General features: G+C 39.1%; 1 protein-coding gene across 3 annotated transcripts in view; it reads right to left on the bottom strand.

Annotated features, from left to right (window-relative positions):
* The window catches only part of dync2h1 (dynein cytoplasmic 2 heavy chain 1), a 565214-nt gene that overhangs the window by 271488 nt on the left and 268909 nt on the right, over positions 1 to 24817 (bottom strand). For 2 of the 3 annotated variants that reach the window (XM_043691805.2, XM_043691806.2), the window contains exons 63-69: positions 22929 to 23070; positions 16591 to 16700; positions 15211 to 15231; positions 14129 to 14227; positions 11805 to 11928; positions 3831 to 3994; positions 2607 to 2726 (exon numbers count right to left, since the gene is read on the bottom strand). In XM_043691805.2, coding sequence (XP_043547740.2) covers positions 2607 to 2726; positions 3831 to 3994; positions 11805 to 11928; positions 14129 to 14227; positions 15211 to 15231; positions 16591 to 16700; positions 22929 to 23070 — 780 coding nt within the window. The remainder of the gene's footprint in view (positions 1 to 2606; positions 2727 to 3830; positions 3995 to 11804; positions 11929 to 14128; positions 14228 to 15210; positions 15232 to 16590; positions 16701 to 22928; positions 23071 to 24817) is intronic. The other variant, XM_043691808.2, reaches the window with a different exon arrangement.

Raw genomic sequence — 24817 nt, 5'->3', positions numbered from 1 at the left:
TAGTCCGACCTGCCAAACCCTTCCTATTCATATACCCATCCAGATGCCTTTTAAATGTTGAAATTGTACCAGCCTCCACCACTTCCTCTGGCAGCTCATTCCATACCCGTACCACCCTCTGTGTGAAAAAGTTGCCCCTTAGGTCTCTTTTATATCTTTCCCCTCTCACCCTAAGCCTATGCCCTCTAGTTCTGGACTCCGCGACGCCAGGGAAAAGACTTTGGCTATTTATCCTATCCATGCCCCTCATGATTTTATAAACCTCTATAAGATCACCCCTCAGCCTCCAACGCTCAAGAAAAACAGCCCCAGCCTATTCAACCTTTCCATATAGCTCAAATCCTCCAACCCTAGCAACATCCTGGTAAATCTTTTCTGAACCCTTTCAAGTTTCACAACATCATTCCAATAGGAAGGAGACCAGAATTGCACCCAATATTAACAGTGGCCTAACTAATGTCCTATACAGCCACAACATGACTTCCCAATACTCAATACTCTGACCAATAAAGGAAAGCAGACCAAATGCCACCTTCTCTACCCTATCTACCTGCAACTCCACTTTCAAGGAGCTACGAACCTGCACTCCAAGGTCTCTTTGTACAGCAACACTCCCTAGGACCTTACCATTAAGTGTATAAGGCCTGCTAAGACTTGCTTTCCCAAAATGCAGCACCTCCGATTCATCTGAATTAAACTCCAGCTGCCACTTTTCAGCCCATTGGCCCATCTGATCAAGATCCTGAGGTAACCTACTTCGCTGTCCACTACACCTCCAATTTTGGTGTCATCTGCAAACTTACTAACTGTACCTCATATGCTCATATCCAAATCATTTGTACAAATGATGAAAAGTAGTGGACCCAGCACCAATCCTTGTTGCACTCCACTGAACACAGGCCTCCAGTCTGAAAAACAACCCTCCACCACCACCCTCTATCTTCTACCTTTGAGCCAGTTCTATATTCAAATGGCTAGTTCTCCCTGTATTCCGTGACTTCTAACTTTGCTAACCAGTCTCCCAAGGGAACCTTGTCAAAAGCCTTACTGAAGTCCATATAGATTCTAGATTAGAGTGGTGCTGGAAAAGCACAGCAGTTCAGGCAGCATCCGAGGAGCAGGAAAATCGACGTTTCGGGCAAAAGCCCTTCATCAGGAATAGATGAAAGGCTTTTGCCCGAAACGTCAATTTTCCTGCTCCTCGGATGCTGCCTGAACTGCTGTGCTTTTCCAGCATCACTCTAATCTAAAATCTGGTTTCCAGCATCTGCAATCCTTGTTTTTACCTAGTTGAAGTCCATATAGATCACGTCCACTGCTCTGCCCTCATCAATCCTCTTGGTTACTTCTTCAAAAAACTCAATCAAGTTTGTGAGACATGATTTCCCACGCACAAAGCCATGTTGACTATTCCTAATCAGTCCTTGCCTTTCCAAATACATGTACATCCTGTCCCTCAGGATTCCCTTCAACAACTTGCCCACCACCGATGTCGGGCTCACTGGTCTATAGTTCCATTGCTTGTCCTTACCACCCTTAAATAGTGGTATCACGTTAGCCTAACTCCAGTCTTCCAGCACCTCGCCTGTGACTATCGATGATACAAATATCTCAGCAAGCTTAGGCCGAGGTAAAAGAAATGCTCTCAAAAGACTTTAGGTGTACAAGATTTCCCTCTCTGAAAATCCACATTTCCCTCCGCTTCCTTCTCCTTTCTCTGCAAGCAACATTTCTTTTCTGCCTTTGTTTAATTTGCTGTCATAATGCAGAGCAAAGTGAATGGCAACTAAATACCTACGAATGGCAGGATGCTCTGACCAGGATTCTTGAAGTCAGAACCAAGATCTTCTCCATATTCAGCATCTATGCCTGTCAGTCACACTAATTGTTAGCAACTCTGAAAATAACCAATGCGCTGGATAAACTCAGAAAACAAAGCTTAATTAGCAATGAGCCTGAGAGTGTTTGATGGTCTAAATTCTTCCTGTTGCTGAACATGTTTAGCTGTGCACGTTTTAAGAGACGGTGTGGTTCAAAATGGAAATAATGGCATCAAATCAGCATTATACATTAACCGATACCTACTCTCCTTACTACCAGCACAGGACCCTATACCTGCATTAACAGCTTCACTATAATATTTGCTGTCACCCTGCAACATGAGAAACCAGAGCTGGAGGAACACAAGATAACACTCCTACATGCTGTAACTGGGAATTTGCAGGATGATGCCATTTTGGTGTAAAACAGCATTGCCGTACTGTAACTATGAGCACTATGAAGCCAATTCTGTTACCTGTCTATCTTCAAAATTGAAAATATGAAAAATCATTTTCCAAACTAGGTTTTGTTGAACATGAGTGAAAATTTCTTGGTGCAACTCGAAGCAATTTGAAGCCAAAGATGTTCAACTTCTAAAATGTTTACGCTGAATTATCTAAAATAAATGCATTTTAAGCAATATGCACTTCAAACAACATAAGGGTTGCCATCTCACAAAAAAAAATCAGTTTAACAGATCTATTGCTAAAATGTTGGTATGATTTTAAATATAGGTTTCTTGTTAAATAAACTGATACAAACATACAATTTTCTCTACGTAATACCTCTAACAGAGAATCTTCAAGTTTTGCTAGTTGAATCTTTTTCTCCTCCTCCTGTTGTAGGAGTGTTGTCTTGCGTTCCTCCAGCTCTGGTTTCTCATGTTGCAGGGTGACAGCTAATAGCTTCAAGACATAAAATAGATAAACATTTTTGCAGTAATTGAAAATGCTTTGAAATATGATTATTAAAGATTACCAGTTTATAAGTAGTTAACAAAGACAATTTTCTGTTGATCATAAAGAGAAAATCTTAATTTCAACAGATGTTTTTTACATCTCAGGCATTTTACAAAATTCCTATTCTCCACACAATTCCAATTGGCAATATATGCAAAATGCTACTGCTCACATTCTGTCTTGCACGACACCACTCATCCATTATTCCCTTCTTGATGACCATGACTCCTCAACTCCCAGTACACCTAATTTAAAACACACTAAAACCCTTTTGCATTCTCATTGTTGCTATCACATCTATTTAAACTTAAAATATGTTCCTTGCAAGCCCATCAGTTGTTGCAAACTAACATCACACTATTTCAGTGCATAATATGCTTTCTTCCAACAGCTTAGGTGTTTTCTCGCTCCTAATCTGTTCATGAAGTACTTAGTATTTCCAATTGCCTTCTTCGTAGCACCAACCTTACAGTTAAACATTAACCTTCATTTCTAAATCCTGCACTTTTTAAAGGACAAGACATAATCAAAGCAAATACATAAAAATAATCTTGCTTCCTTTGGATATAACTTGGACTTCATATTACTGTTAACAGGTGTGCACACTCACACACACACACTTTGCAATAAAACTACAGTTTTCATCACTATACAGTGAATAGAATATCCTTTATTGTCACATGTACTCGAGTACAGAAGTTAAGGAGTTCAGTGAAAAATTGTTACAATGGCTACCTCTAATGGCGCCATCTTAGGTACAAGTACATAGGTACAGATCTTGGATACAAAAAGAGGAATAAAGAGAAAAATAGTAGCATTACTTACAGTGTCTAAAAAATAAGTGATAAGTAGGATAGTTATAACATAGTTAAAGGATTGCCATTACAGTCTAGTAAAGAATTTCAAAGACATTATACTGCAACAATAATATCTTCCACACAATATAAAATACTATATTATTAACTTGTCAAGATGAACAATACAGAATATGACAAGTAACATACAGATATTAAAAGGTGAGTAAAAGTATATTTATCAATACTTCTTTACCTGTCCACGGAGACCTTCCCTTGTTATCGTAAAATTAACCTCATTGACAATAGAAGCTGCATCAGGTGGAATAGATGGGTTGGGGTTGCGAGTTGCGAGGAAAAGGCGAAATTCTTCATTGTAGTCAATTATTTTATCACCAATTTGTACAACATACCGAGGTCCTGTAATAATAGTATACATGGTGCAAAATTTGATTAATGGCACTCAAAAACAGGCCACCTTGAAAAGAAGGTAAACATTTGTGTACCATGATGTGTTTACACAACTTGTTGTTAAGGAATGCACTGAACCCACTCAACACCCAAAGTACTTTACACACAAAAAACTAGTTAGTGAAAAAGTTAGGAAAGGTTCAAACGTGGTAGTGAAAAGGTAGATATGAAAATTTTGAACATCTAGGTGAGACGTTGAAAAGTTGAAAGAAAGCAGGTGTAAAGCGAGAAGTTATTGAAGGTTCTATCATTAATAATGTGGCAGAGGAACACTAAGTAGGAGAACTGAAGGGCTGAGGATGGAATGCAAGCCTGGAGGTAATTGATGAGGTAACAACACTGGACCAAATCTGAAACGAAGGATGTCTAATCTGGGGATTGGCAGTAAAAAAGGAGATGAAGTCAAGAAAAACAGAAGTAGGTAAGCAGCACTTTATGCATGGAAACATGCAAATGGTTCAACATTGGGTAATGTGGAAGATGTTCACAGTAGTGTTCGGTATGAATATTGATGAGGAAATTGAGTTTGGAAAGAGTAAAAACATGCTTGTGGGTTTCAAAGACATGAAGTTGAGATAAAGCAGAATCAATTGTACTTGCTGCATTCATTTGAAAAAGATAATGCTGCAGAAATTCTACAGACTGCCAATCACACTCTCTTGACATGAAGATTTATTATTAATGTACAAAGTTTCATTCCTTTGGCTTTCAATTATTTTTGAAAATTTTTCAAATATTAAATTTGAAATTACATTTTATATTTTTATCTTTTCTATCTCTTTTCCTTTTTTTTACACAATCAGTTGTCCTCCCTGTCTATTTCTCTTTCTAAACCTGACTTGATATTGAATTCTCCCACACTAAAATATACTTTTTTTCTCAATTTTCTACTGTTTATTTCTCAATCCCCAAACTGATTGCTTAGGGAGATATAGAATTGCCTTTTTCACTCAGGTCCCAGATCCCTCTTTATCTCACTTTACTCTTACCAGTTCTCACTTTCAGCAACTTAGATAGAAAAATGTATTGAGATAAAAAAGCTGAATGTTAGAACTAACTAACAACAAATGCTATCAGAAGACCTGCTGGAGAAAAATCTGGTGCATAATGGACAGTGAAAATTCTGGAACATCAGACAACAGAAACAGAATTATACTACTTAATTACTATTAATCAGTAACAGCGATTTAAAATCCTCTTTTGCATGAAATTGTCAGTTTTAAACTGCATATCCTTAAACTCATTGCAGTCAATTCTATTGATTTCTTGTAGCAAAACTCACATTCAACACACTATCAAACAACTCAAAGTTCTAGATCTATGCCTCACAGCACCACAGCACCAGAGACCCAGGTTCAACTCCCACTTCAGGCAACTGTTTGTGTGGAGTTTGCACTTTCTCCCCGTGTCTGTGTGGGTTTCCTCCGGGTGCTCCAGTTTCCTCCCACAGTCCAAAAATGTGCATGTTAGGTGAATTGGCCATGCTAAGTTGCCCGTAGTGCTAGGTGCATTAGTCAGAGGGAAATGGGTCTGGGTGGGTTGCTCTTCAGAGGGGTGGTATGGACTTATTGGGCCGAAGGGCCTGTTTCCACACTGTAAGTAATCTAATCTATTTGACACTTTTCTGAAAAAACATAGAGGAACTAAACCTTAGTTCTGAAAAAACATAGATGAAGTATATAATTAAAGATGAGTTTTAATGGATTCAATTTTTTCTTTGTAAATGGTGACCAGTATTATTAGGTCACGTCATACAATGGAAGAGTTGTCTTTTGCTGTCATTAGAAATGTGACACTGTAAGCAACTTCAGGCACAGTTAAATGCTGCTTGAAACTCACTTTCTAATGTGGGTATACCTACAGCAAACAGATTGCAGCTCAAAAAGGTAGCTCACCACTGCCTAATCACAGGAAGCTAGTGAGGAGTAATACATGCTGACCCAGTTCGTGAATTCCACATCCCATAAATGCAAACAAAACACATGGAACGCAAGCAATCACTGTCAATGCAGCTTTCATCAGGTTTACTGTTGGAATCATCACATTTGAAACCTTAAAAATGATCTGATTTGACATAAAATTTCATTTTTTATGCTAATATTTTCATAACAAAATACAAGAAAAATTATACTTAAATCAGCAAGCAGAATTTTGAATTTTAAACTACATATTAAGCCAGAATTACTGCTGAGCATTCTCTCTGAAAAACTAATTTTATGTATTCATTAAGATTTAAAAAAAGATGTATGACTATATAGTCAATATAATCTGCGCTTATCTCGGTCTTGCTGTCTAAAATTCTTCAGTATGTTACTTGCTAAGCATGTTTGATCACATCAGTGTGGTTGGATGTAGAATTAAATTAATATTGAGCAAGGGTAATTCCACATCACATATATTGCTAGATCTGCTGGAAGCTTTCTTCAAGGGATACAGAAAACACTGTCACTTCATTACTGATCACATATTTTGAAATTTTTTAGTGTAAGTTTTTCCCTTTATTAACTACTAAATATGTCAAGAGAATAAAAGCATAAACACAGAAACTTAGGCAAGTAAGGTTTCTTAAGAGCCATATAAGGTGTTTCCATATCAACAGTTAAGAGTTTTGTTGAAAGCTGGATTAAAGAAATGCAATTATCTGTTCACAAAGTTTATTATTTTCTATTCTGAATCTGCAGACTTTGCACTGTACACATCACGCGTCAATGAAATGGATGAAATAATACTGTTTCAATTAAGCTTCTCATAAAGGTCAACAGCATTAAAACTACTTCAATGACATAAAACTTTTCATAGTTGAATGTGTTTAGTACTTTAACATAAAAGTGGTCTACTGTCGTGCTTTAATGTGAGAAGTGCAGCATAATGCTATTGTTGTATGATACCATAGCAATTTTGGCACTACTTAATTTTCTTCCTTCATGCCCAGGAAAGGTGAATCAAAAAGATACAATGTGGACATGCCGATGTTGGACTGGGGTGGACAAAGTTAAAAATCACTCAACACCAGGTTATCGTCCAATAGGTTTGTTTGGAAGTACAAGTTTTCAGAGGGTTGGAGCAGTATCATAGGACACAGAATTTATAGTAAAAGATCAAAGTGTCATACAAGTAATGCGTTGTATTGAACAAACCTAGGTTGCTGTTAAGTCTTCCATCACCTAGAAAGGGGTTGCAGGTTTTGGTTGGTCAATATGTAAATCCAAGAACTTCTTTCAAGTCATAGTCCCAAGATAACTTAAGGTTTTGTAAAAAAAATAAGTGACATCTCAGCTTAGACAATGAATGAATTAAAGGTGTGAGATTAGGATTTGTCTGTATTCCAACCTTGAGTCAGACTTGTTCTACTTACAAAGTAGGAATTTATAACATGTTACATGAATTGACTGCCAGCAGATTGTGTGCTTTTTGAATAAAATAGAATGTATCTACAAATACAAATTCACCCCAAAGACCTGTGTGTGCGTGTGAGAGAGAGAGAGAGAGAGAGAGAGAGAGAGAGAGAAAAAGAGAAAGACGGAGAGAGAGCGTGTATGCACACTTGATAGACTACGTACAGAAGTGTGACAAATTATATACCTGTGAGAGGGTGTGCACGCGTGTATGTGTGTGTGTGTGTGTACACACGCATGTGTATGTGCGTGCATCTGAGAGAGCGTGTGTATGAGAAAGGGTCTCCATGAATGTATGTGTGCTTGTGTGTGAGTGAGTGTGTGAGAGCGTATAGTGTAGTGGGGTCACCTGTAGTGTTACAAGATCCCGACTGAGGTCATCCAAGTGGCTATTAAACTTGGCTATCAGCCTCTGCTCAGTAAGTCTGCATTGTTGCGTATCCTGAAATCCACTTTGGAGGACGGTCACCTGAAGATCCGAGGCCAAATGTCCTTCACCGCTGAAGTGTTCCCCAACTGGGAGGGAACACCCCTGTCTGGCGATTGCTGCTCTGTGTCCATTTATCCGTTCTCATAGATTCTGCTTGGTCTCGCCAACATACCATGCCTCGGGGCATCCTTGCCTGCAGCATGTGAGATAGACAATGTTCACTGAGTCACACGAATATCAGCTGCATACGTGGTGGGTGGTGTGCCCACATGTAATGGTAGTGTCCATGTCGACACTGACACGTCTTGCAGAGATCGTCATGACAGGGTAGTATGGTGTTGTGGACGATATTGCCCTGGCTGGGCAGTTTGCTGCGAACAATGGCGTGTTTAAGGTTTAGTGGTTGTTTAAAGGTGAGAAGTGAAGGCGTAGGGAAAATCTTGGTGAGGTGCTCATCCTCATCGATATAATGTGTTGCAGGCTGCAAAGAACAAAGCATATTTTCTCCACTCCAGGGAAGTACTAGATGCCAAAGGGCACCCTATCGGTCTGTCTCCTGAGGAGGTCGTTATGGTTACTTGCTGTGGCACATTGGTACTGGCGATTGATGAATTGAGCATCATATCCTGTTCTTATGAGTGCATCCTTCAGCACCTTCAGGTGCCCTGTTAAAAAAAAAAGGTAGTGGATTCGCCATAGCACTGGCACTAGATGGGACTTCTATGTAGCTAATGGGAGTTGCAAGCCAATTGAACATTATATTCATCAGAATATTAAGAACATACATGGGACTTCTTAATTGGCTGTTGAGTTTTCACCATGATGAGATGGTAAGAAAGTGTACATGGGGCTAGATTTTACCAAAAATTGGTCAAGTGTTGAATTCAGGGAGTTTCAAAGGCAGTTTTACTCTGAGAGCTAGCTTACACAAATCTCTGTTGCTTATGTTATTATGTGTGAACCTTGTCTCTTTGGTACCATACTTGTGTTGTCATGTGCTCAAGTGGCAGAAGTACTTACAATTCCTGGGATTTTTACACTCTGTGCCATATTTAAAACTAAAGTCAATCTAGGTACAAACAGTGCTTCACAGCACACATAATGGGAAGGAATGGAAACCCAACTGTGTATGAAGGCGCATAGCCAGCATGGATAACTCTTCATTAGTAACGTACGTTCATAGGTGAAAATGTATCACTAATTTACATCATCACCTTGACTGCCATAGTAACTGCATCTTACAAGGATCAAACTACACAGATAGTAGTGTTCAACATATCTACTGCCCTTGTCCTTTGAGATAAAATTGGATGTGGAACCTTAGTGAATTTCTGCCGTGCATCTTCTACCTGGTTCGCACTTCCACTACTAAGCATCAGGTGACGGAGGGAGTGAATATTTGTGGATGTGATGCCAATCAAATGGGCTGTTTTGTCCTGGATAGTGTGAAGGTTCTTGAGTATTGTTGGAGCAGTACAAATCCTGGCAAGTGGGGAGTATTCCATCACAATCCTGACTTGTGCCTTGTATATCGTGGACAGGCTTTGGTCAGGAAGTGAGTTACTCGCTGCAGTTTTCCTAGTCTCTGACCTGCTCTTCGAGCCAATATTTAGTGGCTTGTCCAATTCAGGTTAAGGTCATGGCAATTCTAGCATATTAATAGTGAGGGATTCAGTACAGTAATACCATTGAATATCATGAGAAATGGTTAGGCTCGTCTTGTCATAGATGGTCATTGCCAGCATTTGTGTGGTGTGATGCTACTGGCCCAAGACTAGATATTGTCCAGTCTTACTACATTTGAACATGAACTGCTTCAGTATCTGAGGAGTTATCAATTGTGTTGAACATTGTGCAGTCAAAAAACACCTCCACTTCTGACCTTATGACGGAGGGAACATTATTGATAAAGGAGCTGGAGATGGTTGGGCCTAGGACACTACCATGAGGATCTCCAATAGAGATGTCCTGAAGCTGAGATGACCGACCTCCAACAACCACATTCACCTTCCTATGTATCAGGTACGAGTCCAATCAGAAAAACACTTTGCCCTGATTTCCATTGATCCGAGTTTAGCTAGGGGTGCTGACGGTCAGTTGAATGCAGCCTTGATATCAAAGGTTCTGTCACTCTCACATCACCTCTGGAATTAATTCAGCTCTTCTGTCCATGTTTAAACCATGGCTCTAATGAGCTCAGAAGTTGAATGGCCCTGGCAGAACGCAAACGGGGCATCATTGAGTAGACTGTTGCTAAGCAGTGCTTGTTGATGATGCCTTCCATCTCTTTACTGATAATAGAGAGCAGGCTGATTGGGCAGTAATTATCTGAGAAAATTTCCTGATGAAGGGCCTTTGCCTGAAACGTCGATTTTCCTGCTCCTCGCATGTTGCCTGACCTGCTGTGCTTTTCCAGCACCACTCTAATCTAAACTCTGGTTTCCAGCATCTGCAGTCCTCACTTTTGCCGAGTAATTATCTGAGTTGGATTTGTCCTCCTTTTCGTATGCATGACACACCGAGGCAATTTTCCACATTATTGGTAGATGCCAGTGTTACAGCTGCACTGGAACTTGTTAGATACAGGTGTTGCAAGCGCAAATCTTAAGCACAAATCTTCAATGTTATTGCCTCTAAATGTTGTTTACAGTATCCAGTGCCTTTAGTTATTTTTTGATAACACATGGCAAGAATCCTACTGTTCTGAAGACTGGCATCTGTGATGCCATGGATCTCTTGAAAAGGTCAGCATTTCTGGCTGAAGACTGGTGCAAAACATCGGCTGAAGCATTCAGAACATTGTGATGGGCTTTTCCATTATTGAGAATGGGGATGTTTGTACGGCCTCCTCATCCAGGGAGTAGTTTTAATTGTCCAACACCATTGACAACTGGACATTATAGAGCTGCAGAGCTTAGATGTGGTCATTAGTTTTGTGGAATCATTTAGCTCTGCATATCACTTACTACTTAAGCAATTGGCCTGCAAGTAGTCCTGTGTTGTGGCTTCACCAGGTTGACACCTCATTTTTAGGTATGACTAGTGCTGCTCCTGACATGCCCTCCAGCACTCTCCAGCGTTGATCATAGGGTGGGGGATAGGCCAAGCCATGAAGTTGCAGATTGTGTTGGAATACAAGTCTGCTGCTGTTGATTGTTGCCCAAAGTGCCGCCGTGTGGATGAACAGTTGAGTTGCTAGATCTGTTCAAAGTCTGTCCCATTTGGCATGGTGATAGTGTCACACAACACAATGGATGGTATTCTCAATTTGAAGGCAAGACTATCTCCATGAAGACTGCAGTATTCATTCTAAAGGTCCTTGATTCATAGCAAAATAGAATCAAAGTTACATGTGGTGATTGTACAAGTATAATCAGAGAACACGGAGATAATACTTATTAGTTGAGACATGTGATAACTTTAAGAAGCATTACAGGACTACATTTTGACCAAAAGCAGAGAAGTTTGAGAGAAATGAAGGTGTTTCAATTATGCACGTTAAATCCTTTTTATCTATGAACAATACTTCAAGATATTGCTATGTCATGAAATTTGTAATCTGGATAAATCATGTCTAGGCATAAATAGAAATTAAGTACTGCTTATGCAGAACATTTATATAATATCAAAAGCATTGTGGGTTAAAGGTAAATATAAGCTTGAACTAAGCCAAAAGTATCCATGATATTATTAGCAACTTTATACTAGGACAGAACAATAATACTAAATGATCTCCTCAAGAACCAATCCATAAGTTTCATACATAATGTTTTTGTGACTTTCACAGATACCACTACCATAGCACTAAGACCTTTCTGTTCTTTTCGAGTACCAGGTCTGATTTCCAACCCGCATCATTCAGACACTCATACAAACTGAATCATGTTAATTATTTTACTCCATTTAACCAAAATGATTGACTAGAATCACTTACCCTGCGCAATAAGATCCCTTCTCAGTAGTGGATACAGTACAGGCTCAACTCCATCCATCTCTTGAATAATTAGTGTCTTCCCAAAACGCACAGCCAACTCCACTGCTGTTATGAAGTTCGAATCCTGTCCAGTTGTTAATAGAGACAATTATTTAATATTTAGCAATCAGGTACATTGTAAAATGTGTGATCTAGTGAAACAGAAAGATTCAACTTATACTTAAATACAAAATTATCATAATTTTACACATGTGCACGTCATGCAGATCTCCCTAACAAGGATTTACATGAAACTTTTTACATGAAACTTTTTACATGAAACAAGGTATCGTCTTCAATAATAACTTTTTCACATTCTGTTGAATAAAAGCAGACTAGAAGCAAAAGCAGAAGGGTGGTTTTCATCAGCCAAATCTCTTGTCTGTGCCCCCCACCATTGCACCAGATTGGGGCAGATCAAGGTATCCCAATATAAGCCAGCAGGTGGACCATACTAATTAATAATCATGAAGCTGCCATTGCTCTGGCCTCCACGAACACAGTAAATTGTGATGAGGCATAAAGTTGACCCTTAATTTGTAATTAGTTGACTACTTAATTCGCCTCAATTGGTGCTGGGGCAGGAAAGTTGAATTTGGGTCGACCTGCCAGAATTTTATTTCTGTGATGGCAAGGAGGAAGCAGCTATCTGCCTGCTTCAATCCACTTGAATATCCTTCCCCAGGCTTCACAGAAGGCAGAGTATTCTGACCAATATTTCAGGTGAATGATTTTTCATTAACTCTGTTTTGCTCCTCAAATGTGCTTGACGTGTTGCATATTCCCAGACGATTCTGTATTTATTTCAGATTGCCAGCATCTACAATATTTTGAATTTTTACAAGAATCAGTTTGCCTCAGGCATCTCCATTCCAGCATATATCCACAACCTTAAAGATTCACTCCCTCCAACACCAAAGCACAGGCACAGCAGTGTATACCACATTCAAGGTACACTGTAGTAACTCACCAGGGCTTCGTCAGAAGTACCTTCCAAACCTGTGACCTCTACCACCTAGAAGGACAAGGGCGGAAAATACATGGGAACACCACTATCTGCAAGTTCCCCTCCAAGCCATACACCACCCTGATTTGGAAAGATATCACTGTTTCTTCACCATCAATGCACCAATTTCTGAATCTCCCTTATTAACACTACTGGTGCATCTATTCCAGCTACACCAAGCTGCAGAGGTTCAAGAAAATGGCTCCCAACCACCATCGTCACAAGGGGATTTGGAGATGAAAATTAAATTCTGGCTTTGCCAACAATTCTGTCTTTTGATAAAAGCTAAAGTAATGTCAATGAAGTCACAGAAGAAATTTATACCTGCTATATGGTTTGATTTTCAATGCTGTTTGTTTCAACAATTTCATTCTAATTTTAATTTTTTCAAGAGTTTAATTTGGAGTTTGCTTGATGTAGATTTGGTTAGAAGAGAAGAAATTTGAGAACAATTTTATCAAATCTAATAGCTGCATGCCATTGAATAGAACCCTCATTGATGTTTCAAATTAGATAGGTTTATAAAACTAAATGCTTGGCACTCCCACCACCTTCCTGTATCCCTAACATATCAACTATACTATGATGGACAAGGAAGGCAACAAGCAGCTTTATCGCCTTTAGGCCTTGTGAGGGCCTCACTTCTGGGTGGAGAAGGCAAACGCATGTAGCCTGGCAACTTTCACGATGTGGGCTGTGATCAGGCAATAAGATGGGACTACCTCCTTTGAGTTTCTCTCCTGTCTTTGGCCAATTCCAATTTTAGGTGAGAGTATCATAGAGACCACACAAGTAATAAATTCAATCAGACACATTCAAAAGAATTTTAATTTACTGAAATGCAGGGCTAGATCTAACAAGATGCCCTGCTCCCACCACTTGACCTAAAAGTATATTGGGGAGCCCAGCCATGAGCCCAACAGCTGCTCTATTTGATGGCAGAATCAGAGATAATTGTTCGAAGACTAAATCCCTGCCATTTTCTCAGGACGGAGGACTAAGAATCTTGCAGAATTGCCGCCATCAGCTTTACATGGTCCACAGCATCAGAATTCAGATATGGGTAAATTGCCAATGACAGTATTATGATGCTATTAGCCTGTTGCCTCTTCCACCCCTATCAAGTTAAGGATGTGCAGTTAGGCAAAGGGAAGGCGATCCAAATGATATTATATATCCTCCCTTTCAACTCTAGGAGAGCATAACTCTAGCCCATAGTTACTTTGTTGTTTATTCACTTCATAAGGTGATTAACTCTAACTACTGCAAGAATACATACCTGTTGGTTAATGACTTCTAGGCGTGCCTCCTTCAAGTGACTCTTTAACCACTCTGTGGCACGTGAAGATGGATCTATTAAGAATGGGCAAATACGGCTCTAAAAAGAAAAATATCAAAAATATGTAAAGGTAAAAAGTATATGTATTTCTGCATACATTTTCAAAATACAGCATGTAATCCATGTACTGGAAAATCACTAAAGAAAGTATTCATGCAGTTTTTACCCCCTCCTACTAGAAAATTGGCATCCATCAAAATTAGAAATGTAGAAGGAAGAAGCATTTAAATGTTGTCTTTTGAATGTTTTATCAATCAATGTATGAAAATTTATGTATGAATCATTCTGTTAATTCATAGAATCATCTTTTATGTTCTAAAAGTTGTGTTTTCTTTCAAAAGAAAAGTCATGATGGAAAACCAAAAATAACTAAAATTGATCATTAACCTTAGTCAGCTATAATGCTTCCTAATTAAGATTCATTAGAATTGCCTTGCACATGATACAAATTAATGCCACGAAGCAGAAAATAGGATCTAAAAAGTAAGTAGGTACCTTGTTCATAATTCATGTTTGCTAATAAACCAAAATATACAGGAGCTCATAAATTTTACCTGACATGATACTTTAACAAAAAACAAAGATGATGCTTTAACTAGTAATTTTCTTTCAAAATTTGAACGCAGCTTTAAATAGGCTGATTTGAAAATTCAATAAGAAATAAATTATATTCCCAGGACCTATCTTTGTTTTTTAACAAAAGGAAACTATGATAATATGTTAAAATCTAATCAAGTGTACACAGAATGACTTCATCGGCCAGAGACCATAAGTATTCTGCAGCTAACGCAGTTCCACACTGTAACACAAAATGAGTCTCAGTTTCACTTGTGGGTCTACTGGGTCAAGTAATTCAATGGTTACAACAATAAAAAGGTAATGTCAACTTTCAAATTGGATTTGTTACGAAAGAGGCATAGCTTTCACATATTGATTGACAATATTCAGTCTATTTTACAAAGGTGTAGCAATGTAAAATAAGTAGGAAGATAAAAAAGATCGCAAATGCAACAAATTCCTACCCTGATTTTCAATTTATTGATCTATTTGCGAAGCAATGAATGGAAAAATAAAAATATAGTTGCCATTAATATAAACTATGTAAATGACATGTAATCAATGCAGCAATAACATTCCAAAATACAAAGCAGAAAGATGAGTAAAGCAATATATACAATTTCAATTGAACATTGACTCCGGGAAATTTAGGTATTTTGCATAATTCAATAATCTTTAATAATTACAAATGGGTTAGACTCGATTCAATAATCATTGATAAATTAGTGCCAATTCAGAAAACAGATGCAAATAAATAGCAATAGTCATTCAAAAATATTAAAACTGACATTTGCAACTGAGTTTTACTTTCATTATGCTATAATTTGAAAGATGGCATAAATATTTAGGCTTTGTACAAGAACGTATGTCTGTCTTTGAAGAAATTCTCACCAATTTTAACTCCCAATCTACTCTGGATGAGTGAATTTGAGGAGCAGTGTGGCACAAATTGGACAAACAGACTGAAGTTTGAGGCCAAGTTTTACTCCTCCTCTGCACTTGCAGGTCACTGATCAGCTTCTTACTTGAAACATGCAGAAAATAGGAGTTGCCCAGTTGGCAGGATTAAACATTTAAGCAGAAGCTACAAGTAGCACCAAACAAAGGTTGGCCAACAAGATAAGTTATACGGAAAGGATTAGGCCAAGCTGCTTGCACACATTGGTAAAGTGGAAGCAGTTTCCCCATTCAGCCCCATGTTAAAGTGTAATTGGGGTCCCTTTGAAATAATGGGATGAAGAAACGTGATTTGCATTAATTGTGAGGAACATCTCTGTTTCTGGCCAAAGCAGCAGTCACTTAACTGTAATAAGCTATTACAGTCCTCCGATCCAACCAAATGGTTTCTGCTAAGTCTTAGGTTTTAATCTACTCATTGTACTTCTTTAACTGAGAAGTAAAATTAAAGGACTGATAAGAAACTTTCCAACTGTTCATTTGTACTTTACAAATACTTTTTAATTTGGGTTCTGTAATGAATGAAGCAAACAATTTTGGTAAACTGAAGTACAGATTAAATAATATAGTACAATTTATATAAATTAAACCATTTCAAATTTTACAAGGGCTGAATAAATGGACTTAGAAGGTAATACACAAATGGACATCAACACTTCCTAATTGTTAGAAAACAGTCAATACCACAACAAGAACAATTCCAATCAAATACAAGAGAATAAAATCAGCTGAGGGATTTTATTTATGTAAATTATATGCATTCCTCAATGTATGCATGTATTTTTATTAAAACTGTTGCCTCAAAACATGTTAATCAAATAGAACTCATTTTTAATTATGACGTATTAACAATGTTGCAATAAAGAAAGATAAATGAGTTAAATTACCTGTAAGATAACAAGAGCATTTTCCACAGAGAGGTCATCTGATGGCAATCCTTCACTCTTCCAAATTAACTGCTCACTTTCAGTGTAGAGAAAATGACGAAGATCAAATTCTGCTCAAACAAACATGAAGGTAATTACAGATATGTGGATAATGTTCCATCTCACTTTCATCCTAGCCTTCACCTTCGACAAATCACCACCTACTATTTTCACCAATACAATGCCACCAACAAATATATATTGACACGTCCCTCCCAGCTTATATTTCCTTCTGGCTAAACCTAATGTAGAATTTTGCATCTCTTCTCAATCAGATAATACAAAGAAGTAGTAAATAATTGTGCTCTAATGCTTCCCTGCATTGTAAGAGCACACTTTCTTTGCATACAGTGCAGGGCACAGTGTAGGAGGGGGAAATTGGAAAGGCCGGGGAGCTGACAGTATGTGGTAAGGGGAGGAATGTTGACTTTGACGGACGGGCCCAGTCAGGATATGGGGCCAGTGAAGGAAGCTGACACTATTTCCAGCCCAAAGGACAAATGGGATAGCCTTTCAGAAATGTACTCACATCACTGCCTCTGATGTCTACCAAGCTCACAAAAGACATGATAGCTCTCAAGGCTGAGTCCACCACAGTCACAGGCAGTGCATCCCAGATCATAAACACATGCTGCGTTAACAAGCTTTGCCACCATTGGTTCCTTTGCCAATCCCTTAAATCAGTATTCTCTAGTTTTGACTCTTCTATTGGGAACAGGCTTTCCCTTTCTATTCTATCCAGACCTATCATGATAGATTAGATAGGTATCCTTCGGCTCAACAAGTCCACATTGACCCTCCAAACAGTAACCTACTGAGACCCATTCCCATACTCTATATATACCCCCGACTAATGCACCTAACACTATGGGCAATTTAGCATGGCCAATTCACCTAGCTTGCACATCTTTGGACAGCAGGAGGAAACCAGAGCACCCGGAGGAAAGCCATGCAGACACAGGGAGAATGTGCAAACTCCACACAGGCAGTCACCAGAGGCTGGAATCAAACCCGGGTCCCTGATACTGTGAGGCAGCAGTGCTAACCACTGAGCCACCGTGCTGCCCATTTTGAAAACTTTCATCAATTTTCCTCTCAATTCCAAACTTCTTCTCTCAAATCCTAATGAAAAGAAGGCTTCTCCAAATTGACCATGTAACAGAAGTCTCCCATCCCTCAGCCACCCTCATTAATCTTTTTTCCATTCTCTGATTTTTTTCACCTAAATGGCAGTGCCCAGAATTGGACACAATATGGCAGCTGAGACCTTATCTGCAAATTATAAACGTCCATCATAACCTCCTTGCTTATGCACTTTGAGGTTAGGATTTGGAGGGGGTGGAGGGGGGGGGTTGGAGCCCAGAACAGCAAGAACATAGTTACGCACAATGACAGTTATGCACAATGCAAAACATGGATTTCATCAAAGGTATGTTTGCATTGTGCCAAGCAACAATGATGAACATCCATCTAGTGCCAGTAGACCCAGGAGAAAGATAGATGTTGCTGCCTTGAAGGATCCAGAACAGTGGGATGAGTTCCCAGCCCAGTCACAAAAGCAGAACCAATTGCACAGTGTACCAGAGCAATTGCCCATCATTGATGCCACTTCCAACCAGACACATGAGGAGCAATTCAAGTCCACCATCTTTGACGCCTGTGTCAGACTATTAGGTTTGCTGCAAGACAAAACCAGGAATGGTTTGATGCCAATGACACCCAGGTCTATAATTCTAAGCAAAAATAAGCAGTCTTCATCACCTGGCAAAGCCACCTACATACCAAGTGAACAACAGCAGTGTACCACCAACAGAAGTCTGAACTCCAGCAACATATTTTTGATACGAAAAATAATCGTGCGTGGATAATGTACATGAATCTCAGGTTCATGATGACCAGTATTCTTCCAGGATGACACCTTCTTCCAGGAAACCAAGGTCATCTGTAGAGCAACTGGAAAATCACAGGACACCTCCCAGCTCTTCCAGGATGCCAATGCCAGTTTTCAGCTTTGGAAGAAACATTTTAAACTTCTTCTCAAATGGTAATCCACTGTATCAGTGGAGACCCTCTAAATGATCCCACAAGACCTTGTGGGAGGATTCTCACTGTGATGTACCAACCTTCAATGAGCTTAAGTAGGCTATCCAACAAATTAAAACCAACAAAGCTTGAAGGGCGGATGGTATACCTGTTGAAGTCTACCATAGGTAATTATCAGCTCAGGTCACAATTCCATGCACTCATCCTACATTTCTGCGACAAACAGGATATCCTCATAGATTTCAAGAACATGACCATTAATGACTATCTATAAGACGGGAAATGAATTTGATTGTGAAAACTACAAAGGGGTTTCCCTCCTATGCATCATGGGTCAGATCCTCTTGAGCTGTCTATTTGCTGTGGCTGACGAGTTCTTCCTTGAAATCCAGTATGACTTGCAACCATCTGGGTGTTTTGTAGACAATTTCCTTGTGGATAGACAGTTCCTGAAAAAGACCCTGAGAGTAACATCCAAAATTGTTCCTTGCCTTCAATTATCTGATCAAGGCATTTGACTCTCTAATTAAAGCAGCTTTGAATCATCCTCCAGTGCTTTGGTTGCCGGTTGAAGTTTGACCACCAGCCTGTGACTCCTGCATGATAAGGTATCGCTGTCCCAAGTAGTAGACCTGAAACAAGTACCTCTTACATCAAGACCGAGATAAGGCAAGGTTGTCTGGTCACCTGTATCTCTTGTTTCATCATCAACCTGAGTATCATCATACACTCCATTTGAGGGAACCCATCAGTCAGTGTCATTATCCAATATTGTTTGGACAAGGAGTGCTTCAAACCTTGTTTACTTCTGGGTAAAAACAAACTTCATCTCCACAGATTTTCTTGGCCTTTACTTTGCCAATTAATCCATACGGGCAATATGAAGAATATTTGGTCTATTCCATATCTCATATATGCTGCTTGGCCTCCCCTTAAACATCTCTAAGATCAAGGTGCTCTACCAACCTTCTGCAAGTCAGTTGAGCAAGTCAAACCAATAGGGTGGCTCTGGAGTAGGTGCAGCATTTTCCACATTCCACCAACTACTTCTTCTGAGAGACTTCCATTAATAAGTATACCACCAAATCAACAGTACCAGTGCTGCCTTCTTCTAACTGTGACAACATGTCTTTGATGAGAGCGAACTTGCAAGTTAGCGTAGGTCCCGGCTTATAAGATGGTTATTTTGATTATGTCCTATACTGCCAGAAAGTACAGACTACTGTGCAGTCTACTGATGTCACATCAAGATCCTTGAGATTCCACTAGCAGTGCCTACATTGAACCATGGAAATCCAAACAGGAGGACTGCCAGACCAACATGAATGACATCCACGAAGATTCATTGCTCCTGAAAGGACGGGCCTGTATCCTTGAAGGACTATGAAGGACGGGCCTGTTTCCTTGAAAATCACCGACATCAGCAGGTTGTCTTCTCAGTACTGGCCAATTTTCAAGGTAGAATAAAAGGAATACGTTTAAGGAAATGTTCAAAGATGCATTAAAGCATGGATGTATTGACAACACTGACTGGGAGGAGAAAACTATTTGCTGTTCAGCATGGCACCCCCCGTCATGAAGGCTTAGGTGACTGATGCTCAGCAACTCAATTGCAAGATGGATGGCAGTGGCAGGGGAAAGAGGAGAATGTTAATAAGCTGTCTCTGCTACAAGAAAACGTACATCCAGAATTGGGCTCCTCAGTCATCCGAAGGCTCCTCCAGCCTGACAGACAATCAGGCTCGATTCTAAGGGACAACTATCAATGACACATACACCAGTTGCCTTGTGCAGTTGTAAGTTCAAATGTTTTCCTTTCTTAACTCTATGGCGTAAGGGAGGGGAAGTGGAGAATGGCAATTTGCTTGGATGGTAGGGACCAGAAAAGTTGAGTCAGTGGTGGAATAGGGTCAGGGGTACAGGGGACCAAAAACAAACACTGAAAAAGCTGGAAAAACTCAGCAGCTCTGGCAGCATCTGTGGAGAAAGAAACAGTTAACGTTTCAAATATGATATGACATGTCTTCATGGAGATGTCAAGTATGAAGGGTCTAGTATCCTAGGCATGGGAATTGAATGCTGAGGATAATCAGTCAAAATGAGAAAACCAAGTGCCTAAATAATGGTGCCAGTATTGTCCAAATCACATCCATCTCCAGCTATTGGCTGCAAGAACCCTTGCAGAATTTTGACGAATTATTGCCAATGAGAATGATCTTGGACAATGTCCTTTACAATGCACAGAGGGACAGCTGAGCCTGGAAGTTCAGCTATGTCACAAAGATTGGCCAGTACAAAACTGGACACTAGCATGATCATTCAAGAGTAAGCAAAAACAAATTACTATTTCTTGCACAATTAGAAATATCCCGAATTCCTTTGTACGCATAACAATGCAAATAACTTTCTGATTAAGCTAGTCTCAACAAGTTGCAATGATGCTCATATGAAAAGCAAGAAGTCAATACTTATGAAGCAAATCTCAATTTTAAAACACCCATTCCCTCAAGTCTTTCTTAGTTAATAGCGATATAGTTGGACTGAAGAACTTTGGCTGTGAAGCAGAGACTGCCGATCTGAATATGAAGTTCTTTTCTAGCCAACCTACAGCTGCTGTATTTTCATTTGAAGGTGAGTTCCACCACTGAAAGGTTTCTCTGCCATGCTTTTTCTATGCACGCTGACGACGCCAGAAATTTTCATAGTAATTGTGTGAAAAAGAGATGAGAGCATAAGTTGCACACAGTTCCAGTTATAACATCGAGAATGACACATTGCTGACAAAATCCAAGCCCATGCTTCTTTTATAAAGTCCAAGGTGTCATTTGCCTTTTCTACTACTTTTCAACCCACCCTATCATTTTCAAATGATCCATGCACACTCACCAAGGTCTCTCTGGTCATTGCCCCCTATTTAGAACTGGAGCTTTTAGTTTATATTCTTATTTGGTTATGGGATGTGAAAGCTACTGGCTAGGCCATAATTTATGATTCATCCTGATTTGTCCTGGAGAAGGCGGTGGGTGAGTTTCCTTCTTAAACCGCTCTAGACTTCGCAATGTAAGGACACCCACAATGAATTGGAAAGGGAATTCCAGGATTTTGACACAGCAAACAGTGAGAATCAGTCATATATTTTGAAATGTGTCACTTAGAATGGAAGATTCAGGTGAGGTTGTTCCATGCAACTGCTCTCTTGTCTTCTACATGGTAGAAGTCACAGTATGGGAGGTGCTGATGTTGGAACTTTAGTGAATTACTGTAGCGCATCTTGTAGATGGTACACATTGCTGCCACCCTGAATGATGTGGTCGAGGAAGTGAATACTGAAGGTTGTGGAATGAATTGTCAATCAAGTGGACTACTTCAGCTTGCTTGTGTTGTTTTGACTCATGATTCCTACACTAATGGATAATTTCAAACTGCGTTTAAAATCAATCACTGTCTCTGCCCTTTCCACTATCCATTTAATGCTACATCATTATCCTCCTTATATTTCTAAATATTGAAATTGTGCATTTACACTCAAGATTAGGTCATGAAGATACATATGAAGAAACAGCTGGTGCTTGAAGGCTGGACAAGCAGTACTGACAAAGCAGATGCTATACTGGATGTTCGCTAAGATTAGTAATAGATTGTGGCTTTGACTGTTACCACAGCAGTGCAAGGTTGTAGATATTCAGGGACAGATTGACCACTTTAGAAAATAGCTATTGATGGTTATTCAGAGTTTTGTGCATTATGCAACCAGGATTATATTGAAAGTAAATAATCCAATTCACATGTTCGAATACAAGACTCAGGCTAGGCATCTAAAGTCCCATCTTTCTATATTTGCAAAAGCTATAGTTTTATGTCAACCATCAATTTTCACATCAGTTAACATAGTTTAGCAGATAAAATTTCTAATCAATTACACATTTTCCATATTTCCAAGTGAATTAATACATTTCTATGGTATAATCTGACACTTATTATTCTGTTTTAATTCTGACTACTAAAGATTCAGTATTATAGTTAGAAAGTCCAGAGTTCTAATAGCATAAATTTCAAAATGTAGGAAGCTAGTTTACAAAACAAGAGAAATACAATAAGCAATTTATTTTGCTCCTCTGGTTTCTTAAGTAATATTAAATGCCAGGAAAATATGGATAAAAGCCTTTTGAGTAGTAGAACAGAAAGGACACAAGAAGGTACTTCAGCTTATTGATCAGTGACTGGAAAATGTTAACAAAAATATACTTGATATTTACTTTGAAGGCCTGATGATTTCATCCATTCTTCCAAACTGGCTTTTCTCTGATCTTCTGGAGCGGCAGACAGATACGTGATAAAACCAGCAGCCAGTTGTGCTCTCTTTGGCAAAGTATTTAACTCTTCTGTAATCTCTGCTACCTAGAAAGATTTGTAAAAGGAGGAATTAGAAACATTCATTTCCAATTTCCTGCCCTTCTCTTATCATCCTAAAGGCCCAGTTCTAAAGGTACTGAGATCTTTCTGATGCTTTGCCCATATGGACATCTTTACATGATCTTAAATAGCATACTGACCAAATGTTTGATATGCAAACTGTTAAGGTCCATCTCAGAGGAGGGTTTGATCGAGTGTGAAATCACAGCAGACCCCAGTACTATCTTCATAAAATTTTCATACAGTTGTGAATGCAAGTAGTGAATTAATGGAAGTAAAATAGGGTAATTTATCACTTCTCGTCCCAGTAATCCTAATGCTAATTCAAGTCAATCTACTCCTATCCTACTATCGGGAGATGGTGTATAGTAGGCAAGTTCAACAGGGCTTATTGTGAATGGGTTCTGGAGTTACCCTGGAGTAAGACTTGATTTCTTTTTTGGTCATTTCTGGTTAACTATTCATCGGAACAATCTGAATCCCCCTACTTTAGTTCAGAGTCAAAGGCTTTAATAGAGAATCACAGGGAGCAGGGCAATTCCTCATTGGAATTTGAAACTTCTCAGGTAAATCCTATAAAAGGTTAGGAAGTCAAGACTTCCATCACGTGCATCAGCACATCTGATTTCCATATGCAAAAGGCTATAGGTTTGGGCTATATTATTGTGGAGCCACCAACAAACAACTGCGAATAGTAAAGAAGGGTGTGCAGTTTTAAATCAAAATGCTAGAATTGTTAACAATATTTTCTCACAATAACATGATAGAATTACTTTTCCAGAGAGCCGTGTCTTAATAAGGAGCATTACTTGCTTTCTTCCAAGGAAAAATAAAATTTAATGTGTCACAAACTAACTAAAAACTTAAGAGAACTTCACACAAGATTTGTAGTTTCAGTGAAATTAAAATATTTTCGCTTCACACAAATTCTATACTAGAAAGACATTAATTTACAATGCAATATTCATACCAGGATTCTCCCACTGAAAATCTAACTACACAGGTCATGATGGGACAAAGAAATCCTGCCAAGATCACTGATCTGTGCATCTAGATTTTTGATATGCACATTGTGCAGTTCAACTTTCACGGTACTGATTTCTTTGCTAAAGAGAGGAACTCAGAAAGGATTTCAGACTGGAAAGTAATTCTTGAAAGGAGATTTTGATGTTTACAAATACTAAATGGCATGGAAACCTGATTGAATTGCTAGAAAAACTGAATGGCCTGAAGGTGGATAAATCACCTGGACCAAATGGACTACACCCCAGAGTTCTAAGAGAGATAGCCGAAGACATGGCTGGGGAGTTAGTAGAATTAGGGAGGGTCCAGAGGACTGGAAAATCACTAATGTGAGACCTATGTTTAAAAAGCAACTAAGGCAAAAGACGGGAAATTACATATTGATTAGCCTAACCTTGGTTGTGGGTAAGATCCTGGAATCCATTGTGAAGGATGAGATTTCTGAACACTTGAAAGCGTATGGTAAAATAGGGCAAAGTCCACATGGTTTCATGAAGGGGAGGTCATTCTTGACAAATCTGCTAGAATTCTTTGAGGAAGTAATGAGCAGGTTAGACCAAGGACAGCCAATGGATGTCATCCAAATGGACTTCAAGAAGGCTTTTAACAAGGTACCACACAGGAGGCTACTGAGTAAGATAAGGACCCATGGTGTTGGGCTAAAAATGTTTTATGATCGATATTTAGAGACAAGGTGCTAGCATGGATA

This window comes from Chiloscyllium plagiosum, unplaced genomic scaffold (assembly GCF_037043375.1).
Source record: "Chiloscyllium plagiosum isolate Xiang-an unplaced genomic scaffold, Cpla_swu_hap1 HiC_scaffold_6, whole genome shotgun sequence".
NCBI classification, from domain to species: Eukaryota; Metazoa; Chordata; class Chondrichthyes; order Orectolobiformes; family Hemiscylliidae; genus Chiloscyllium; species Chiloscyllium plagiosum.
Note: the sequence above shows the minus strand (reverse complement) of the source record. Positions and strands in the feature narration are given on the sequence as shown.